Source organism: Archocentrus centrarchus, chromosome 18 (genome assembly GCF_007364275.1).
Source record: "Archocentrus centrarchus isolate MPI-CPG fArcCen1 chromosome 18, fArcCen1, whole genome shotgun sequence".
In the NCBI taxonomy this organism is placed as follows: Eukaryota; Metazoa; Chordata; class Actinopteri; order Cichliformes; family Cichlidae; genus Archocentrus; species Archocentrus centrarchus.
In genome coordinates this window covers 15,906,708-15,926,255 of record NC_044363.1, presented here as the reverse complement: position 1 = coordinate 15,926,255, position 19,548 = coordinate 15,906,708, and the positions used below count along the sequence as shown (strand labels likewise).

The 19,548-nt window shown below is 44.4% G+C and overlaps 1 protein-coding gene across 2 annotated transcripts; it reads right to left on the bottom strand.

Annotated features, from left to right (window-relative positions):
* Positions 1-228: 228 nt before the first annotated feature.
* On the bottom strand, positions 229-17,835 carry supt16h (SPT16 homolog, facilitates chromatin remodeling subunit). 2 transcript variants are annotated; one of them, XM_030754101.1, is made up of 25 exons: positions 17,404-17,835; positions 16,297-16,389; positions 15,285-15,455; positions 14,082-14,234; positions 13,846-13,992; positions 13,205-13,356; positions 12,835-13,007; positions 12,335-12,425; positions 12,184-12,257; positions 11,938-12,050; positions 11,613-11,678; positions 10,155-10,253; positions 10,033-10,044; positions 9,625-9,740; positions 8,591-8,744; positions 8,130-8,257; positions 7,646-7,908; positions 7,410-7,528; positions 6,677-6,915; positions 6,508-6,583; positions 4,356-4,525; positions 4,118-4,247; positions 3,823-3,949; positions 3,612-3,686; positions 229-1,021 (listed from the first exon to the last, which is right to left on the bottom strand). In XM_030754101.1, exons 1-25 carry the CDS (start codon positions 17,467-17,469, stop codon positions 924-926), a joined length of 3,105 nt encoding a protein of 1,034 aa, XP_030609961.1. In that variant the 5' UTR covers positions 17,470-17,835; the 3' UTR covers positions 229-923. The 2 variants fall into 2 exon arrangements, with proteins under 2 accessions (XP_030609961.1, XP_030609962.1); XM_030754102.1 differs by lacking the exon at positions 10,033-10,044.
* Positions 17,836-19,548: the final 1,713 nt, after the last annotated feature.

Genomic DNA, 19,548 nt, shown 5'->3' with positions numbered 1-19,548 from the left:
GCACAGAGTTAATGCTCTACAACACCAGTGACCAGCCTCCTATAATGCAGTCAACACTTAACGTGCAAAACTGAAACCATGTGAAAGAAAAACAGACAAATGGAAACTACAGTTCCTTTTAATTTTATTACAAAAACAAAAACAGGATTTTCAGAATTAAACAGTACAACATTATATCTACTCAGATTGACCAACAAAAAAAAAAAAAAAAAAAAAAAAAGTGGGGGCCAAGAGGAGGACAAGTGCGAGGGTTGTTTGTGTCTTTATGGATAAGTTTATAAGCCCCACTCCAAAAACAGGAAAAAGAATCTGAAATGTTTCTTCCCCCCCTCCCTCCCTCAAAAAAAATGATCGTATTACCACAATTTAACAGACACTCATGAAAATAATAAGAGGGAGAAACAGAAAGTGGGCGAGGAGGGGAAGACAAGAGGTTTAAAAAAAAAAAAAAAAAAAAAAAAAAAAAAATCAGGTTTCTCAGTTTATATAAAACACTTGGCAGAGGAGATGTCAAGTCTCTTTATTTATTATCCATTAGTTAAGAAACTCTTTAACAGAAAATAAACAATGCTTGCAATAAAAACCCATTAAACCACACTCTCTCTCTCTCTCACACACTCACAATAAACCCTGATGGATGGATGAATGGAGGTGGGAAATGATCAAGAAATGAAAAGGGGGAGGAGGGGGGAGGCTAATGAGTGAAGCGTGGCTGTCCTGCTGGTTCTTTCACCATCTCAACATGACACTTCACCGATAACGCAACAAAAATAGGGGGGGGGGGGGGGGGGGGGGGGTCTAAGTCTATGTACACACTGTGTCTGAGCGCAGGTGTGTGTGTGTCTGTGTGAAGTGTGAGGAGCCAGTCGTGGTGGGAGGAGGGGTCAGCTAGGTTTGGCAGTATGAATGAATGTACGAGACATTTAGGACCGTCGCTTCTTCTTGCTCGGTGGGGCGGATGACCGAACCTTCCTCTTCCTGTTGGAGGTGTCCTCGTCCTCGTAGTGGCTCTCTCTGTCAGCTGGGAGGGGGGTGGGGGGGGTGGGGGGGGAGGAAAAAAAAAAAACAAATGTCACAAAGGCTTGCTCCTTAAAAAAACAAACAAAAAAAACTCAGTTGTGGTGTTGAGACATCTAATCATGGTGGAGTGAGAGGATGTTAGGAATGGCCACTTGACCTTTACTACAGACTTCATATACTTACTCAGTATTTAGTGTGTGAGCTCTTTAATTTTGTTTTTGCTGTGATCAGTCCGCAAGGTTTTTTATTGGCTCACGGCTGTTTTCCTACAGGGAAGTACGGTGTGATCAAACCCTTCATGTGTAGTGCGGCAGAGTGCGCAGAAATGCACTGGACCAAGTTTGTTCATTTGTTTGTACAAACTGATCCAGCGTAACATTCTGACCACTGCCTGGTGAAGTGAATAACACTGATTATCTCTTCATCCTGGCACCTGTTAGTGGGTGGGATATGTTAGGGAGCTAGAAGCAGGAAAAGGGGCAATTGTATGGATTTGAGCGAGTTTGACGAGGGCCAATGTGATAGCTAGATGACTGGGTCAGAGCATCTCCAAAACTGCAGCTCTTGTGGGATGTTCCCACTCTGCAGTAGTCAGGATCTCAAAAGTGGTCCAAGGAAGGAACAGTGGTGAACCAGCGACAGGGTCATGAGTAGCCAAGACTCACTGATGCACATGGGGAGCAAAGGCTGGCCTGTGTGGTCCAATCCAACTGACGAACTAGTGTAGCTCAAAAAGTTCATGCTGGTTCTGATAGAAAGCTGTCAGAATGCACAGATCATCACAGTTTGTTGTGTTTGGGGCTCCATAGCTGCAGATCAGTCAGGGTGACCATGCTGACCCCTATCCACTGTCAAAAGGACTAACAATGGATACGTGAGCATCAGAACTGGACCACAGAGCAATGGAAGAAGGTGGCCTGGTCTGATGAATCATGTTTTCTTTTACATCGTGTGGATGATCGGGTGCGTGTGTCACCTGGCACCAGGGTGCACTATGCTGGCAGAGGCAGTGTGATGCTTTGGGCAATGTTGTACTGGAAAACCTTGGATCCTGCCATCAATGCTGATGTTACTTTGACACGTACCACTTACTGTAACTAAGCATTGTTGCAGACCATTTACACTCTTTCATGGACACTGTATTCCCTGTTGGTCTCTTTCAGCAGGATAATGCTTCCTGCCACAAAACAAAAATGGTTCAGGAATGATTTGAGGAGCACAAAAACAAGTTGGAGGTGTTGACTTGGCCTCCAAATTCCACAGATCTCAATCCAATTGAGCATCTGTGGATGTGCTGGTCAAGTAAGTCCAAATAATGGAGGCCACAACTCACAACTTACACGACTTAAAGAATCTATTGTTAACATCTTGGTGCAGATACCACAGCACACCTTCAGGGGTCTAGTGGAGTCCATGCCTCGATGGGTCAGGGCTGTTTTGGCAGCAAAAGGGGGACTAAGACAATATTAGGCAGGTGGTCATAATTTTATACCTGCTCATGTGCATACACACACACACACATATAATAATTACAATATTATTAATGTACATATCGATAGCACTGGGTTGGACCCCATTTTGCCTTCAGGTGTGTCTTAATTCTTTGTGGAACAGATTCAACAACATGTTGGAAACATTCCTCAGAGATTTTGGTCCGTTTTGACATGATAGCATCACACAGCAGATTTGTCAGCTTCACCTCCATGATGAGAATCACCAATTCCAGCTCATTTTATTTGACTGACATCTGGTGACTGTGGAGGCCATTTGAGTGCAGTGATCTCATTGTCATGTTCAAGAAACAAATTTGAGCTCTGTGACATGGTGTGTTGTCCTGCTGGAAGCAGCCATCATAAGATGGGTACACAGTGGTCATAAAGGGATGGAGATGGTCAACAACAATACTCAGGTAGGCTGTGGAGTTTAAATGATGCTCAGTTGGTACTAAGGGCTGCTTTGAGGGTCATTGTGCCTTCAGAGATGCTCTTCTGTATACACTGGTTTGTAATGAATGGTTATTCACGTCACTGTTGCCTTCCCATCAGCTAGAAGCAGTCTGCTCATTCTCCTCTGATTTCCGACATCACCCAGAGACCTGCAGCTCACTGGATACTTTCTCTTTTCAGACCGTTCTCTGTAAACCATAGAGATGGTTGTGTGGGAAAATCCCAGCAGATCAGCAGCTTCTGAAACACTTAGTCCAGTTCATGTGGCACCAACAACCATGCCACATGCAGAATCACTTAAAATGATCTTTCTTCTCTGTTCTGATGCTCAGTTTGATCTTCAGTAGGTCATCTTGACCATGTCTACATGCCTAAATGCACTGAGTTGCTGCCATGTGATTGGCTGATGAGAAATATGTGTTAACAAGTAGCTGAACAGAGTACAAAGCTGTAAATCTCAAATTAAAGCTGATTTAAAGTTTGTTTTTAGATGAGAGCTGTAAAGTTTGAGGTCATTTGGCACCCTCTAGTGGCTGATACCAGACATAGCTGCATTTGGAGAGTATTATTTTGAGGGCGTGCACACGTCAGAGCCTGAACACTTTAATTGGAAATTTCGACAAGTCAAATTTAGCAAATACAAACCTTTCCTGGCTTCCTCCTCCAGCTCATCCCAGTCTTTCCCGCTCTCCTCCTCACTGCCCAGAGACGCACTGTAGTCTGCACCACAGCACAAAACAATAAAAATCAGATGTAATCAGTGTGTACAAGTCATTTTAGCCACAAAAATGTAAGAATAGAAAAAAGAACTTCATCTTTACATCTGAGGTTCAAAATTTTCCATCTAAAATCATACCAGAGTCCTCTGTCTCTGAGCTGTAATCCTCATCACTGTCTTCCTCCTCTTCTTCCTCTTCATCTGCAGATGGGTTGAACGTCTCATCCTCCATTTCTGACTCTGAATCTTCCTCTGCGCCGCTTCCCTGAGGCAAAACAGTACAGACAGAGGGATGTGATTACAAAGGTAATATAACCTCAGTAATCTGTCAATTTATCCTTTGCATCATGTTATGATTGAAATAGAGTTCATGAGAAAAAATGTGAACATTATTAAATAAAAAAAAAAAAAAAAAAAACTGGGAAAAGCTCACCTCGCTCTCTGGATCCAAGAAAGACCAGCCTCCTTGTTCAAAGAATCCTTCTGGGTCATCAACAATGGTCTTCATGATCTTGGTCCAGTTCAGAGACTGGACTCCCTCTGTGTACTTGATGTCACAAGAGCTAAAAAGGGGGGAAAAGCATTTTAATGATAATCCTTCTGAGCGCATGTTAAAATCAGACATCTAAAGAAAGATACGTTTGAAACTGCTGGCCCCTCGATGACCTTACTTGAGCCACTCTTTGATGGGGTCGAGGGAGTTCACGGGTACCGCGTTGATCATAGTGACCTTCTTGTTGTAGTCCTTGTAAACGATGACCACGTCGAAGTTCTTCAGGTGGAACTGCACACGCTCGAAATGGACCAACTCCACCTCGTCCAGAGTCACCACAAATGGCGGCTGCAGACGCACAAAAAGATTTTTCATAAACAGCTTTTACTCTACAGGTGACTACACACATTAAATTAGACAGAGGAAAAAAACAAAAAAAAAAAACAAAACAAAATTAAAGCCGCAAGCGGCGATGAGCGGGCCCTCGCACCCGGCGCGCGTCGACCCGTGGCGCGCTCCAGCCAAGCCGCGCGTCGACCCGTGGCACGCTCCAGCCGAGCCGCGCTCTGAGTTTCTCGCAGACGAGAGAGTAGTGGGCTCACCCGGCTGCTGACAGCTCAGCAGGCTAGCTGTACCTCCCGTCGTTCGTCTCCCGCTTCCACTAGGTGGCGTCGGTGAGTGCCCACTAATGAAAGTATCACAATGCTCTATGTAATGCCCGCAGCCATCAATGAAATTATAATGATCATAGGATAATGGTTATCAGTATTCTACTGATTTCATGTCACCACTAGGTGGCGTTATGAGTGTGAAACAAAGCTGATAGATGGGTGTGTCCAGTCTCCCTTACCCTCCCATTAAGCCTGTGAAGTTTGAGGCAGATCGGACAATGTATGTCAGAGATGTAACAATTTGGTGCACTGTGGTATATGAGTAAAATCCCACATTTAGAGGGTTGCTACGGCAACACCGTTCAATATTCTACAAAACCATGAATATCTTTTGATGGGCTACTTGTGTAGATGATCTGGAGCCAATTTGGTGTCAGTGGGTGAAATGCCCTAGGACAAGTTCGTTCAAGTAGCAGGCGTGGAAATCGCAAAAATTGACACCTTCAATTGAAGATGGCCGACTTCCTGTAGGGTTTGGGGTATGGGTCCAAGAGACTTTTTTGTACGTCTTAGTATGCTACATGAGCCTGTACATTTTCATACATGTAGATAAAACGTAGCTCCGGGGCTACTCAAAAAACTTGCTATTTTAAGATATTCCGAGCTGCCACTAGGCGGCGCTCTGCCGTTTATGGACTTTATGCATATGAGTGTGTTCAGGGCAGCATGCTTATCACACCACTGAAGTTTGAGCCAGATTGGGCAAGTTGGCTTTGAGTTACAGCCATTTTTGTGTTCATGGCGAATCATCAAACGTTGCCATCCCATAAGGGTCACGCCCTTTTGTCAAAAAGTCACAGTTTTGAAAACACAGTAAGTCCAAGTTCTTAAGGCTTTCCAGGTGAAATTTGAGATGGTTCTGCTAAACCACCTTGGAGCTGGACCTCCAAGTGTAAAATATGACATTTCCTGTTCCCACTAGGTGGCGCTGCGACTGATATTAAATATTGTCATATGTATGTGTTCAGGGGGGCACCCTCATCCTACTGGAGAAGTTTGATGCACATTGGATCATGTAGGTATGAATGAGAGGCAATCAAAATTTCATGGCGAATGATCAAAGTTCAAAGGGGCATAAGGACCCCTCCCCCTTGGCAAAAACTCACCATTTTCGAGATTTAGATTCCCCTGGGGGTGTAGGTTAGACAAACCAAATATGAAGATGATAACAGTTCTAAAACCTCTGAGTTATTAGAAAAAGTGTGAGGGCTGCAAATCGCCAAATTTGCATAATTAATTCAAAATGGCGGACTTCCTGTTGGGTTTAGGGCATGGCTCCAAGAGGATGTTTTGTGCGCCTGGACATGATATACATGTGTATGAAGTTTCATACATGTACGTGAAACACAGCGGTGGGGCTCCAGTTTAGGGGGCGCTAGCGAGCCATTTGGGCGCGCCCTTGCCCGAGCCCATTAAAATACTTAAATTTTCACCAGGTGTGACGCATGTGCAAAGTTTCATGAGTTTTTGAATATGATAAAGCCCCCAAAAAGCCAATTCATTTGCCTGAATAATAATAAAAAAAAAAAAAAAAAAAAAAAAAAAAAAAAAAAAAATTATAATAAACGAAGCAATTACAATAGGGCCTTCGCACAGTTCGTGCTCGGGCCCTAAAAAAGCCTATAACTTTCTCCAGCTCAGTGTCAGGTGCTCACTCACCCATTCAGTCACATTCACAAGAGAACTGGACGTGGGTTGCAGCAGGCAGGTACTCCTGTAGGGGGCGCCTTGGAACCTGTAAACAAAGACGGCCCGGTCACACACTCACAGGGGAGTCTTCATTCTCCTTGCACATACACATCTGTTCCAGACGATCCGATTTACTCACCCCAGGTCTCTGAAGGGCACCTCGAACTCCAGCTCCTCTTTAGTCAGCGTCTCCACCTTCTCAATGAAGTTCTTGAAGGCCGATTTCAGCTTGTGCCTCATCTCCCGCTCCATCTGCTCGGCGTACAAGTCGTCTCGGTCGTGCATGTGTTGGTGTTTGCCCAAGTCTGTAGTGATCTCGCCCACCTCTGTGTAGAACTGGACGTCTGTGTGGCGTCTCTTACCAAACATGATGGCATTCTGCAGGAAAACATCATGAAACAGTGCGAATGCTGTTCAAATTACTCCCAATTTTCAGGCCATTTTTAGACTAAAGGAATAGTTTGGCCATCAGGGAAGACAGCCAGAAGGTGAGTAACCCTAAGAGTTATAGATCAATAACATGCTTATTTTTACAGTCAATATGAAGCACCACGCAGCAGCGTCTGTTCCACACTTTTTGGAACTTAGACAATAATTTGACTTTTTCTTCGGGCAGCGGAGCTAAAAATTAAAGGAACACTCAGTCATCAAACTTCAGTGACATCAATCTGTCCGGTCAGGAAGCAGAAACCATTATGAATCCAATTCAGCTGCTTTGGTGCAAATCAAAGTGTCAGCAGATGCACTGGAGAGACAAACACCAGACGACATGAGTGTTCCCTTAACTTTTTTAAGTATTGTGCAAATCCTATTTAAGACTTTAAGGTCTAAAATGGCAAACATTTTAAGCATTTATTTTTAAATAAGCGTACCTTGAGGTGGAAGTGCAGTACGATGATCATCTCGCCGTCACACGGCTGGAAGATGGCGTGTTTGATGTTGTTGTAAAGAATGTCCACTTTGTCACCGCGGACTGACGTGAAACGAAACCCTGTGTGGTGAAGAAGAAGGAGATTTCACCAAAAAAAACACACACACACACACACACACACTTCTGAGGCTTAGGCACACTCATTTCCCAGCCTTCCCATTAAGCTGGTCTCCTCACCATTAGTATGAGCCTCCAGTGATCCCTGCATCCTCTTCTGTGCAATATTGGGTCTGATGTAGAGGTCCTTGAGTTTGGGGTTGCTGCGGTTGAGGTTGATCACCAGCGAGTCTTGCTTGACAATGCCCTCCTTCTCCTTCTCTTCGGCCTCTCGCGTTTTGTAGCGCTTCTGTACCTCCTTGATGATGCGGAAGGCGTTCTGCAGGTTGGTGGAGGGCACCGACGTGTCACCGGGAGCCTTCAGGTTGGACGCCCGGTACGTGCTGAGGGGGAAGGAGAAAGAAAATGGGAGCTTGAGAAGGTGTATACATTCAAGATCAAAGAAGTTCATTTTAAACTGGGCCGTTGGAACGACAGCGGATTTTAGTCCTGCGATGTCAGATTTCCTTCAAATACTGCAGCATGACAGATTTCTAGTGACCTGCAAAAAATGTGTGCAGAGAAATCTACACACATGCCACTAGAACGACCTGGAAGTACTCACATTTCTTTGACGAATGTGGCTTCGGGGTTTGGGAAGATATTTCCCTCCTGTCGTCCCAGAGAGCTGCCGGGGACATAGAAGTTGATCCTCAGGTAGGTGTAGTCGCCCTCTACAGACATGCTGATGTTCTAGACAGAAAACACATTTGAACAAAAAAAAAAAAAAGTAAGTAATTAAGACCAAAACTGACACATACAGAAAAAAATAAACCCTAAACAACTGAAAATCATCAGGTACGCGATAAATATTTGAACTATTTTCTGAAGTAGGGTTTACTTACTCAAACGTTAAAACATTTTGTTTATAAAATGGTCAATAACACACTGCGTAGCCTTTTTAAGTAAGGTAACAAAGTCTCTGTGTGTGATTTTGTCTGGATTGTTGTTAAAGCAGTCCCCCCCCCCCCCCCCAAAAGACTCGTTCTGAGCCAAAGGAAAAAACCCCGCAGAACCTCAGAGTACCTTGATGGTGGCGATGTGAAATGGCGTGGCGATGCCGAAGACGGGCATGATGACCGTCTCGTACTTCTTGTCAATGAAGATCTTCATGTCCCTGATGTCCTTTTCTCTGGGCATCTGAGACACATTCTTATAGGAGACGTTAGATTTTCTGGCCCTGAGAGGAAACAGAGTGGAGTCACTTAATGATGAGAAACTTAATTAAATATGAGAATTTACAGCTCTGCTGCCAGCTTCTGTCTCAGGCTTTATTTAAAGGAAAAAAAGAAAAGCAGGCACTTATTAAAAGGTTCTTGTTTGGTGTTTTAACAGTTGTTACACCACCTGCTGCTGAACTGGAGTCATCGCCTTTTTGCTCACACTGTGCTGAAGCTGGCATCGACCAAAAACAGCAGACATACAGACCGCCGTGCATCACTGAAAGTACTTTATGTCACACGTCTTATACAAAAACAGAGACCAACAATGCTTCAAAAGGCAAATGGTGCCCGTTTCCTGTTTGTGTCGCACTTTTTCAGTTTCACTACAGCTCAGAGAATCTGTCGCTTCCATACAGACTACGGGTGAGTGCAGCAATGCCAAAAGCAATCGCGAGCAGACTGACCCGGTCTCTGCTCCTGTGTGACTGCAGCCTTATTCGCTTGATCCTACACCGTTATCGTGATTGTCACACAACCAAAACGGTTGACAAGTTAACATCATGTGGTTAGTGGTCATGTGTCTGCAGAACCTCAATATGACCATTAGTCTTTTTGTAACCACAGCTATGGACCCCCTGGTGGCCTTTAAAAACACTGCAGGTTTAAAGCACTTCCTGACTGCTTTCACTTTTCAGGCCCACAAGCTACATCCACCTTTTACACCACCTGTGGCGAGGACTTTGGAGCCCCACTCTACTTTAGCTGAAGTTGATCTCTCTTTAACACAATCATGATGTTTTTGGCATGAAGTCAGTTTGTTTCTTTGCACTCTGGCTTTAGCATTAGCTCATTCTGTAAGGGGAGAGTACCTTTAAAACCAACAGTAACAAGACTCACTTCTGAATCTGCTGTTCTCCTTTCTGCTCCGTCAGACGGCGCCGAGCTTCTTCATTCAAATTATTGGCCAACTCCTTCTGGTGAGCCCGCCTCTTCTCCTCTGCCGTCATCTCGTTCTAAGTTTGACAAAACAAACAAACAAAAAAAAAAAACAACTGAGTGACCACATGGAGACAACAAGGACACTTTTTTAAAACAAAAAACTAAATATATATTTAAAAAAAAAAAAAAAGGTGGAAAAACAACATACATGCAGAGAACAGATGTGTTAAAGCTTTGGATGGGGAAAAACAAAAACAAAAGTGTCACTCAAATAAAAATGACAACTTCATTCCCATCAGCAAAGGAATTATTGAGACTAAACCAGTTCAGCTGATGAGATTTTAGGAAGAAACAATGAATACTTACCTTCCCAAGTAGCTGATAGAGTACAAAGACATTCACACTCTTAGTTATCAACACTCTGTCAAGGCAGCAAAAATCACAAAAACACCAGTCACGTATTCAGCAACGCAGACGTCCGCACTTACTCTGGTTCTGTCTGCGAGCAGAGCGGCACTCCGAGCGCCCTTCCCCAGCAGCTCCTCAGCATCATCGCCCTCTTCCTCCTCATCCTCCTCGTCATCATTCTAAGAGGGGAAAAAAAAAAAAAAAAAAAAAAAAGCAACATATACAGGTAAGTAAATGTTCCCTGTGTGGCCTTGCTGTGTTTTAAAGCCGCCAGGTTCACAATACAGGTGCTCTAGTAAACAAAGAACGTACACTAACATTACAAATATGGAACAACAAAAAGGTGACGGTACACAGAGATGAAGCCAAAACACATCTGGAGCCATGTTAATGAATGAAAAGTCTCTGAAACGGCTCTCAACTACAGTACAGGTGCTGCTGGGGAACAGATGCAGCCAGATGCTGACAACAAAATATACAAGCCATAAATTAGCAGGAAAAAAAAAAAAAAAAAGAAGAGGTAACATCTGAATCCCCACACACAAAGACTTAACTAGACCGCCCAGACTCATGTTAGCATTTTTTGGGTTGTTTTTCCATCTCTGGACAGCCCCCCCCCCCGAGCTGCCTCTCTTCATGTGGTCTCTACCACGAAGCCAAGCGATGGCAAAAAGGGGGCTACAGCTACAACCTACAGTTCAGGAGCTGCAGTCCATGCACAAGGTAAACTGACTAGAGCGGCAGCTGAGTGCTAATACACCAGTTATTATCACAAATTTATTATTTTTAAACTGAAAGTGTGGATGCACCTACTGACATGCTCACCAGGCCCTTCTCCCCAGCTGCAAACATCAACCAAATCTGTGGCAAATGCTCAGGACCATTAAATGTAAACAACAAATACATTCTGTCAACTTAAATATACACTATATGGACTAAAGTTCTGGGCCATGGAAAGCCATGCGATGAAGCTCCTGGTACACAGTTTGACGCTGATGTTAATGCCAATGACAAGAGGAGGTTTGGATCTTTGCAGTTATTGAAGCAGCTGAGCATTGACGGCTCTGGTGCTCCGTGCACTAGGGTTGCATTATTGGACAATGGTGTGATGACTGTCGAGGTGAATGGCATCATCAAAATTTCCCATCGAGGCATTAAATTAATTTTGTCATTATTCTGAGAGTCATAGTAAATTTAAGTTAAATCTGCTTCACAACAGTTTCATGTCAAACCTCCACATATAAACAGTTCTGCATGCTCTGACGTTAATGTGGATGTCTGTCGAGCAACACTGATCCTCCTCGAGTCCGTGATCCTTCGGCACACGAATTGGAGTCAGGAATCAATCCACCAACCTTCCAAATGATGAGAACCCACTCTGCCACCTGACCCACAGGCAACCCAAGAGGTGTGGAGCAGTACTTTTTCCCCATGAAGTATATCATCAGAAGTAAATTTTTCAAAACTGCACCTAAACAGTCAAATGGCTCCTCTTCAGCTCCTGATTCTTACACCAAGTGGGCACTGTGACCACGTACCTTCAGGAAGATTCCCACGTTTTTGATCTTTTTCTTAACCGGCGTGAGAACTGTTGCACCCTCTTCCTGTTAAAGAGAGATTTCAGGTTGTAAAAACATGTGCGGTCATGTTTCAGCATCAGCATAACAGCAACAAAGTTGACTTGGATGTGATGAAGCAACCAATGCTGGCTACAATCAACCTGCTGCTAACCTCATATTGGTGTGGAGTGAAATGCTAGTCTGACAAAGATGTTTGCTGACATCTCCTTTGGCTTCAAGCTACTTTATCAACAGCTGACTGAAAAAAACAGAGGATGCATCATTAGCTGCAAAGCCTGCTTACCTCATTGATCTGTATTGTGTCACCAATAAACAAGGCATACTTCTTCTGCTCGTCTTTCTTGGCATCTTTATTCACAAGGTCAGAAAAACCTAAACTGATGCTGAACACCATGCCTGATGGAGACACACGCAGAGGTCTCAGTTAGGTGCTATAAAACATCTTTGACACATAAAACCACCTGTATGCTTCATTTACTTAGTTTAACATGACCCTAAAAAAAAAAAAAAAAAAAAAAAAAACAGTCACCTTTTTTCAGTTTGTACTGATTTTTGGCGTTCAAAACCAGCGAGCCTTCTCTGAACTCGATCCCCATCGCAAAGCTACGGAGAGGGAAATAAAGATTAGAGTGCTGAAATTTGAGTACGTCAGAGAAAAGGCAGCATCTGTGGGCATTTACCCGAGGTTTTTGGTCAGCTTTGATGCGAGGTCTGGCTTCTCTTTCTTCACGTACTCCATGACTGTGTTGTACGCGTCACAGATTTTGACTCCTGTGGAGGACACGCAGGAGGTTCACACATGGTCAGCGTTTCTCCTTTTTCCTCCAACAGCCTATCAACTTATTACTCTTCAGTCATTCTCCCAGGTCAGTTTTGACAATTTGCTTTATCGTGTATGACAAGTTGACCCTTTTCTTTTTTTAATTAATATAAGCTAAAACAGGCATTTTTCATTACAATCAGAAAAATCAAGAAACTATTCAGGTGATCTGTATTTGCACCCAAACCTTATTCCCAGTGTTTTAATGTTAGAAACCCAGTGTGTACATAAATATTGAAGATTACAGAACACAGAGCAAAGACTAACTTCTCTATCGCCATGCCCTTTTTTGTTGTAATTTTTTTTTAAACATGCATCCAAAGCTCCCAGTATGTGCTGCCAGTATGCTGCTGAACTCACCGTGCTTGAGTTCCTTGAGCAGCTCCTCTTCCACCTGCAGCAGGAAGTTGTAGTTGTCCTGCATCTCCTGAGAGGGGTCCACCATGAGGGTGCGCACCAGGTTGGAGCAGTACGATTTGTAGCGGATCCCCATGGCACATGTGATGGCACCGAAGTGCATGTGGTTCTTATCACTGTATAGAGAAGGAACAGGGATGATGCAGATTACTCTACAGCTTTTGTTTCTCTCTTATCCTCCTCTCTTGTCCTAACCCTCGTGATTGTTGGAAAATTACTCGTCAGCCCTGCCAAACACCAATTTGTTTAAACATGACCATAAATCGCAGACCGTCCTAACTCCAACTCGAAGTGCAACTGTACCTCCACACACCTGACTACGCTGAACTTGAGACTGTAGTTCCCTCCGCTCTGGATGATGGGAGGATAACACATCTCCACGGTGGAAGGGTCCGCACCGCCCAGGTACTTCTTCTCCTCAATGGCCTTCTCCACCGACTCTGCCAGCTTGCTGTGACGCACTTTCTGTTGGGAGGAGCAAAAGACACAGGAATGAAGAGCAAATTCTGGTAGAGGTGCTCCTGGATTTTCACCTTCTATAATCGTACTGGCCAAAAGATACAAATTACAACATGTGTGGAAGCTGCTCTGCTGCAGAAAGCAGCCGTTACACCTTCAAGGACAAAGAGTGTAAAAACTGCATTCACATCATGCTGCAGATCATGAAGAACAAGAAAACCCTGTGCTGATCTGAGAGTGTCTGTGCATTAATCAATCTGTGCTACCTTGGACATTTGTATTGCAGCTGCATGAATGGATTCTTTGCAGCAACGCTCCTTAAACCTGTCGGCTCTTACACCTACATGCTCTGTGGTAGATGCAGCAGAAGAATAATCAAACACTAGCTCAACCATGTAAAACACTCAAGTTTCTCCTGACATAAAACAAGATATTCAGAAGCATAAAACACAAGCTGATGCAAAGTCCAGCACTGCTGTTCATCCTCCTCCTCACCTCATCTGCATCAACGATCTCCATGACACGCTCCTTGAAGAACTTGGAGTAAACCTCACTGGTTATGGCTGCCGCCTTCTTCATCAGGCCCAGCTCCCCGTCCTCCTTGACTGCCATCGTGTAGGCGACCACAGCGCTGATGTCCACCTGCGGGGGGAGCACAAAGCAGCTGATCACAACTGAAATGGGAACACAAAAAAAACAGACTTAGCTGACATGTTGGGACTGCGCCTCACCTTCTCCAGTCCCTCAGCACTAAGCGTGTCATTCCAGCTCTTCATGTACTCTCCTGGGAACTTGTCTTTGCTGAACACACCCACCGTCTTGCCCTCTTTGCTGCCCCTGATCGCCTCGATCATCTTGTCAAAGTTGGCCTTGTTGCTCTCGTTCTGAAACACAGGTGACACACAAATAGCAAATTGTGACTGAGATTCTCCAAGGTTGTTTACGAGGTTCCTCAAGTTTAATTTAAAACCGTGCACACAAAGCTTGTGTTGACTACCAGTGAGGAAACACAAAAACACTGGTTTTTGTTGAACATTAAACACATTTGGCTCTGTTCATTAGTTTAAAGCACTGTGAGGCGCAGGGACATGACACGTGGGCAAAAACAATTTACACAGCGGAACAAGGAACTAACACTAGCATACCGCGGCAGGTACGTTAGCATAGCAAAATTGTCTACCAACTTTTACGTCACACTGCTTCGACACCAATGCCCCCACTCCCAAGCCTTACTTCACCAACATGGGGATGTGGGTGGCCTCTCCATTCCCCACATGTTAGCTGCTGCTGCTGAGTCATCCTTCTCTCCACACCACTATCACACACCTCTGTGCTGGCTGTATTTGGTGCATCTGGTAACTTTCTAGCTCGAGCCTGAAATTAATTCTATTTCTTTTGTGGAAGCAGCAGGCATGTGCATAAAACAGTTTCAGAATAACTAAGGCACTTTATGAAAAAATAAAATGATGAGCCGTCTCTCCGGAGACTCCACCTTCTAGTCTTTATTTTGCTCTGCAAAAGGCACTCACAACAACTCCTCCACCTGCTTCGAATCCAAGAAGATGACGGTGAAGTTTGTGGGAAACCTACAACGAATGTGCAACAAAATTGGATGTAATCCTCTCACTGAAGAAGAGCACTGAACGGCTCCATCTTCAACTTCGAAGTCACTTACTGTTATCTAAGTGGCTACAAAGCTTAATGCACCCACCTGAAACCTACTATTAGTGGATTTAGCAACATTTGAACAGATTTTTACCACAAAAGAAAAAAAAAAAGACCGTGGAAAGAGTGTGGAGGAGTGGAAACGTTACATTTTTTTCAAGGTTGTGGTTACAAACCAGATTCCTCTTTTTGGACAAACCTAACTTTTAATTACAAATCACACACTGTTCCCTTCCAGGTGTGCATACGAAGATGTCTTTATGTGTTACCTTTTCTCTGGTGAGCAGGGTGATGGGCGGGACACCGTTGGCGTTCTCGTTGCCTTTAGTTATAGCCACCTGTTTGAGGAAATCCACCTTCTTCTTGCTGGCGAGGAAGATGATTTTGGTGTCACAGAACACCATGATGGTGTCCGTCAGTTCGTAGCCAAACAGCCACGTCTGAGGAAAACAAGCAAAAAATTTAAAACGGGCAGTGATTTGAGAAGTTTGAGGGCTTTTTCGAGTTTAACACTGGTGTTTGACTGTTAATGTGGAGGTCTGATGAAGCCTTTGGGGGTTAAATAACCCATTTTCTCTTTGGCAAAGCTTGTTTTGACACTACAAAGGGCCTCAAGGACAGATGAGCTGCTTCTTGATGGTGCAAATGCAAACTGTGGTTGCTTGTCTGGAGAATAGACACAGGATGCAGCATGCTGCAATGTGTTTGCCCCATAGCTTATATAAAATTATTTCTGTGTGAGGCCAAACCTCCATCTTAACTGCTGTAACAAGCAGAGAAACCTTTGAACATAACATAACTCAGCAGGTGTCTCCTGTAACATGCAGACGTAACTCTCATTAACTGCAGCCAGAGTGCAACTCAAAGAAAAAGGACAAACGAGTCTGCGCAGTTTCTGTAAACTCCTCAGATCTGATACTGTAGTGGTAACATGTGAAAAACAAGATTAGGTAACTGGGGAAAATTTTACAAATTAGAACTTTTGGCAACTGCAAAAGTAAGAGAGAGACTTTAACCAGAACCAAAATAAACCAATTTTGTTAAATTGGGCTTCATGGACTCAAAGCTAGAAGACATTTTTGCAAATAAAATGGTGGGAAATAACAGAAAGACCCACAGATTTCTCTCATTTAAGTAGCTCAGACTGCCATCACTGCGCACTGACCACTTGCAATTAAGGGTGAAGTCATCTCCTAAAATGCCCGTTAAGAGGCAGGAAAACCCCCATTAAGGTGCACTCTTGCCATCCGCTGACCCACTGCTGCTGCTCTGCACACTCACCTGTATTGCCGTGGATTTGGCGTACACAATCTCCTCATCAACTCCCACAGAGACCACGATGGCGTCGACTTTGCCAAATTCATCTTCTCCTTTCTGGAAAGAAGGCAAACACACACACAGTTTGATGTCATGCATGAGATAATAAAGAGCATATAAAGACGTCCAGAGTGAGGTGGTCCTACTTCATCTGCAGTTGTTCTTTGGGGGAACTTGTGGCACACACAGAACTCAAAGTTAAGCCAGCTTTATGCTTCAGGATATCCGGCTATATTATATTAAGGTACTTTAGAGGCTTAAATTGCAGTTATGATGGACATGAAACGATTAAGAAGTGAGCGTGACACGGAGTCTAACATGAGCTGAAAAGTCAGCAACACGAGGCTGCAACTTTAAATTTTTTTATCTCAGCCACCAAAAAAAAAGTACGCTTAAGATTTCAATAACTCGCGCAGGACCCCTCAAACAAAGGAGAAAGTGGTTTCCAAAAGCTTGAGGTATCCTGCACATGTCTCCGGGATGCTGGCGTTAACCTTATGCTAACTAGCCAGCTAATATTAGCATGCAGCGAAGTGCGAAGTGACAGTAAATGTAAACAAGTGAGCAGCTAGCCACCTGTCAGGCACACCTAAGAAACTAACAACGCTCATGGCACGGCTTTATCTCGGTTTTAGATGTGAACTTAGAAGGCGCTGATTTATTCCACAGTTAGCCGCTCGGCTAGTAAAGTTAGCTTGTGAGTAAAGTTAACACGCTAGCGCGCTAGCTAGCGTAGTGAATGGGGTGATTTTAGCATGAAGGCAGCAAGCCTGCTTGGTGCAACACAAACAAAAAATGAGTTGTAAACGTCGGGTTTATGTGGAAATTAAAAGTGGTAAAATAGAGCAGGTGGCGGCCCCTGTTCGCGCTGGATACGAGCAGGCAGGCGGGGGGGGGTAACATCACCGTTCACCCCGACCAGTTCACTCGCTCATGCGGGGAAAAACGCGGCTAACTTAACGCCGAGCATCCACCACCAGCTCCACTTTTCTCTACTAAACTTCACCAGAGCGGACACGCACTTCACTTCACTTCACCTCCCTCCCCCACCTCTCTTTTCCCCCCCTTTACCTTCCAGTTGCTATATAATCTCTTGATCCGGCGGTAGTATGCGTCCTTGTCCAGGTTTACCGCCATGGCGAGCGCTCCGTTTCAAACTCCAGCTCCCGGCTTCTCAGCAGGCCGGATGAGGAGGAGGATGATGATGATGGTTGTTGTTGGTGGTGGTGGTGGTGGTGATGATGAGCAGTGTCAACTAACAACAACGCACTTTCTTTCCACGCCTGCTGGGCTCCAAATACCACCACGAGATGCTGCTGCCGCCGCCGCTACTGGTTCTCTCACAGTTAACACAACACAGGCCCTCTGCGGTGAGGAGGCATGTAAAAACACACCGGCGGGATAACCTGATAACGTGCTTTAAAAGTCACAAAATTATTAAAATTGGGAGTTTCTCCCACACAAGACCACGAACACACCACTCTGATATAATTAAGTCCTCAGTAACCCCCGCCCCCCCCGTTTGTGGCCTCCGGAGTCTGATTTTTTTTTTTCTCCCTCCCCCTCCGAGCCTTCACATATCAGATTTTATTTTTAAAAAATTAAACAATAAACGGTACCGTAATTCCTCATTGTGTTTTCAACCCCGAAATAATAGAAAAAAATAATTTCACTCTTTATCTTATTTTATATTTTTGTTAGTATTTTGTGGCGCATTTCCACATTATCTGCACAGCAGCGCCCCCTGTCTCATGTTGACCACGTTGCAGTTCCCGCCACCGCCGTTTTTCCCGCCACCGTCATCAAACGACTGTACTGACGTCAATCTCGCGATACCGCCCGTGGCTACGGAGTCGTTTGTGAGAAGCTCCCAATTTAATGCTTTTTCCTCTGCTAGATGGTGATGTTTGTAATGACTGCTCCTGTTTTTCTTAATGTGTCGGCTTTTCATTGACTAAGCGCTGGTTTTCATTTCATTTGATACTTTTACACATGCGTGTTTATACATACATGTACACTATATTTCCCTAAGTATTCACTCACCCATCCAAATGAATTCAGGTGTTCCTGTCACTTCCACAGCAGTGACATGCAGTCAGGGGAGTCAGTACCCCCCCCCCCCCCCCGTCACAAACCTCACTGCACATCACTGTTCCACAGGTGTATTAAACCAAGCACCTAGCCATGCAGACTGCTTCTACAAACATCTGTGAAAGAATGGGTTGCTCTCAGGAGCTCAATGAATTCCAGCGTGATACTGTAAGATGAGATGCCACCTGTGCAACAAGTCCAGTACTAGTTCCTTAGTTCTAAATATTTCAGTCAGCTCTTAGTGGTATTACAACAAAGTGGAAGCAATTGGGAACAACAGTAACACAGCCAGGAAGTGGTGGCCACGTAAAATCACAGAATGGGGTCAGCAGATGCTGAGTTGCATAGTGCACAGAGGTCACCAACTTCCTGCAGATTAAATCGCTACAGACCTCCAAACTTCATGTGGCCTTCAGAATAGCTCAAGAAGAGAGCTTCATGGAATGGGTTTCCATGGCCGAGCAGCTGCACCCAAGCCTTACATCACCAAGTTCAATGCAAAGCGTTGGATGCAGTGGTGTAAAGTACGCTGCCACTGGACTCTAAAGCAGTGGAGATTTGTTCTCTGGAGTGACAAATCACACTTCTCCATCTGGCAATCTGATGGATGAGTCTGGGTTTGGTGGTTGCCAGGGGAACGGTACTTGTCTGACTGCACTGTAACAAATGTAAAGTTTGGTGGAGGGGGATTATGTTTATGGTGTGGGGTTGTTTTTCAGGAGTTGGGCTCGGACCCTTAGTTCCAGTGAAAGGAACTCTTAATGCTTCAGTATACCAAGATATTTTGGACTGTTTCATGCTCCCAACTTTGTGGGAACAATTTGGGGATGGCCCCTTCCTGTTTCAACATGACTGCGCACCAGTGCACAAAGTGGGTCCATAAAGACATGGATGAGTGAGTTTGGTGTGGAAGAACTTGACTGGCCTGCAGAGTCCTGACCTCAACCTGACAGAACACCTTTGGGATGAATTAGAGTGGAAACTGTGAGCCAGGCCTTGTCCAACATCATCTGACCTCAGAAATGCGCTTCTGTAAGAATGGTCAAAAATCCCCATAAACACTCCTAAACCTCGCGAAAAGCCTTCCCAGAAAAGCTGAAGCTGTTATAGTAAAGCTGACTAAGA

Excerpts from the sequence above, each read along its gene's own strand:
- supt16h (XM_030754101.1), bottom strand. The coding sequence starts at position 17,469 with ATGGCGGTAAACCTGGACAAGGACGCATACTACCGCCGGATCAAGAGA. Across the intron at positions 15,456-16,296 it reads CCAAATCCACGGCAATACAG|ACGTGGCTGTTTGGCTACGA; the intron begins GTGAGTGTGCAG and ends TGTTTTCCTCAG. Across the intron at positions 6,584-6,676 it reads GTGCCCTTCAGAGACCTGGG|GTTCCAAGGCGCCCCCTACA; the intron begins GTGAGTAAATCG and ends CTTTGTTTACAG.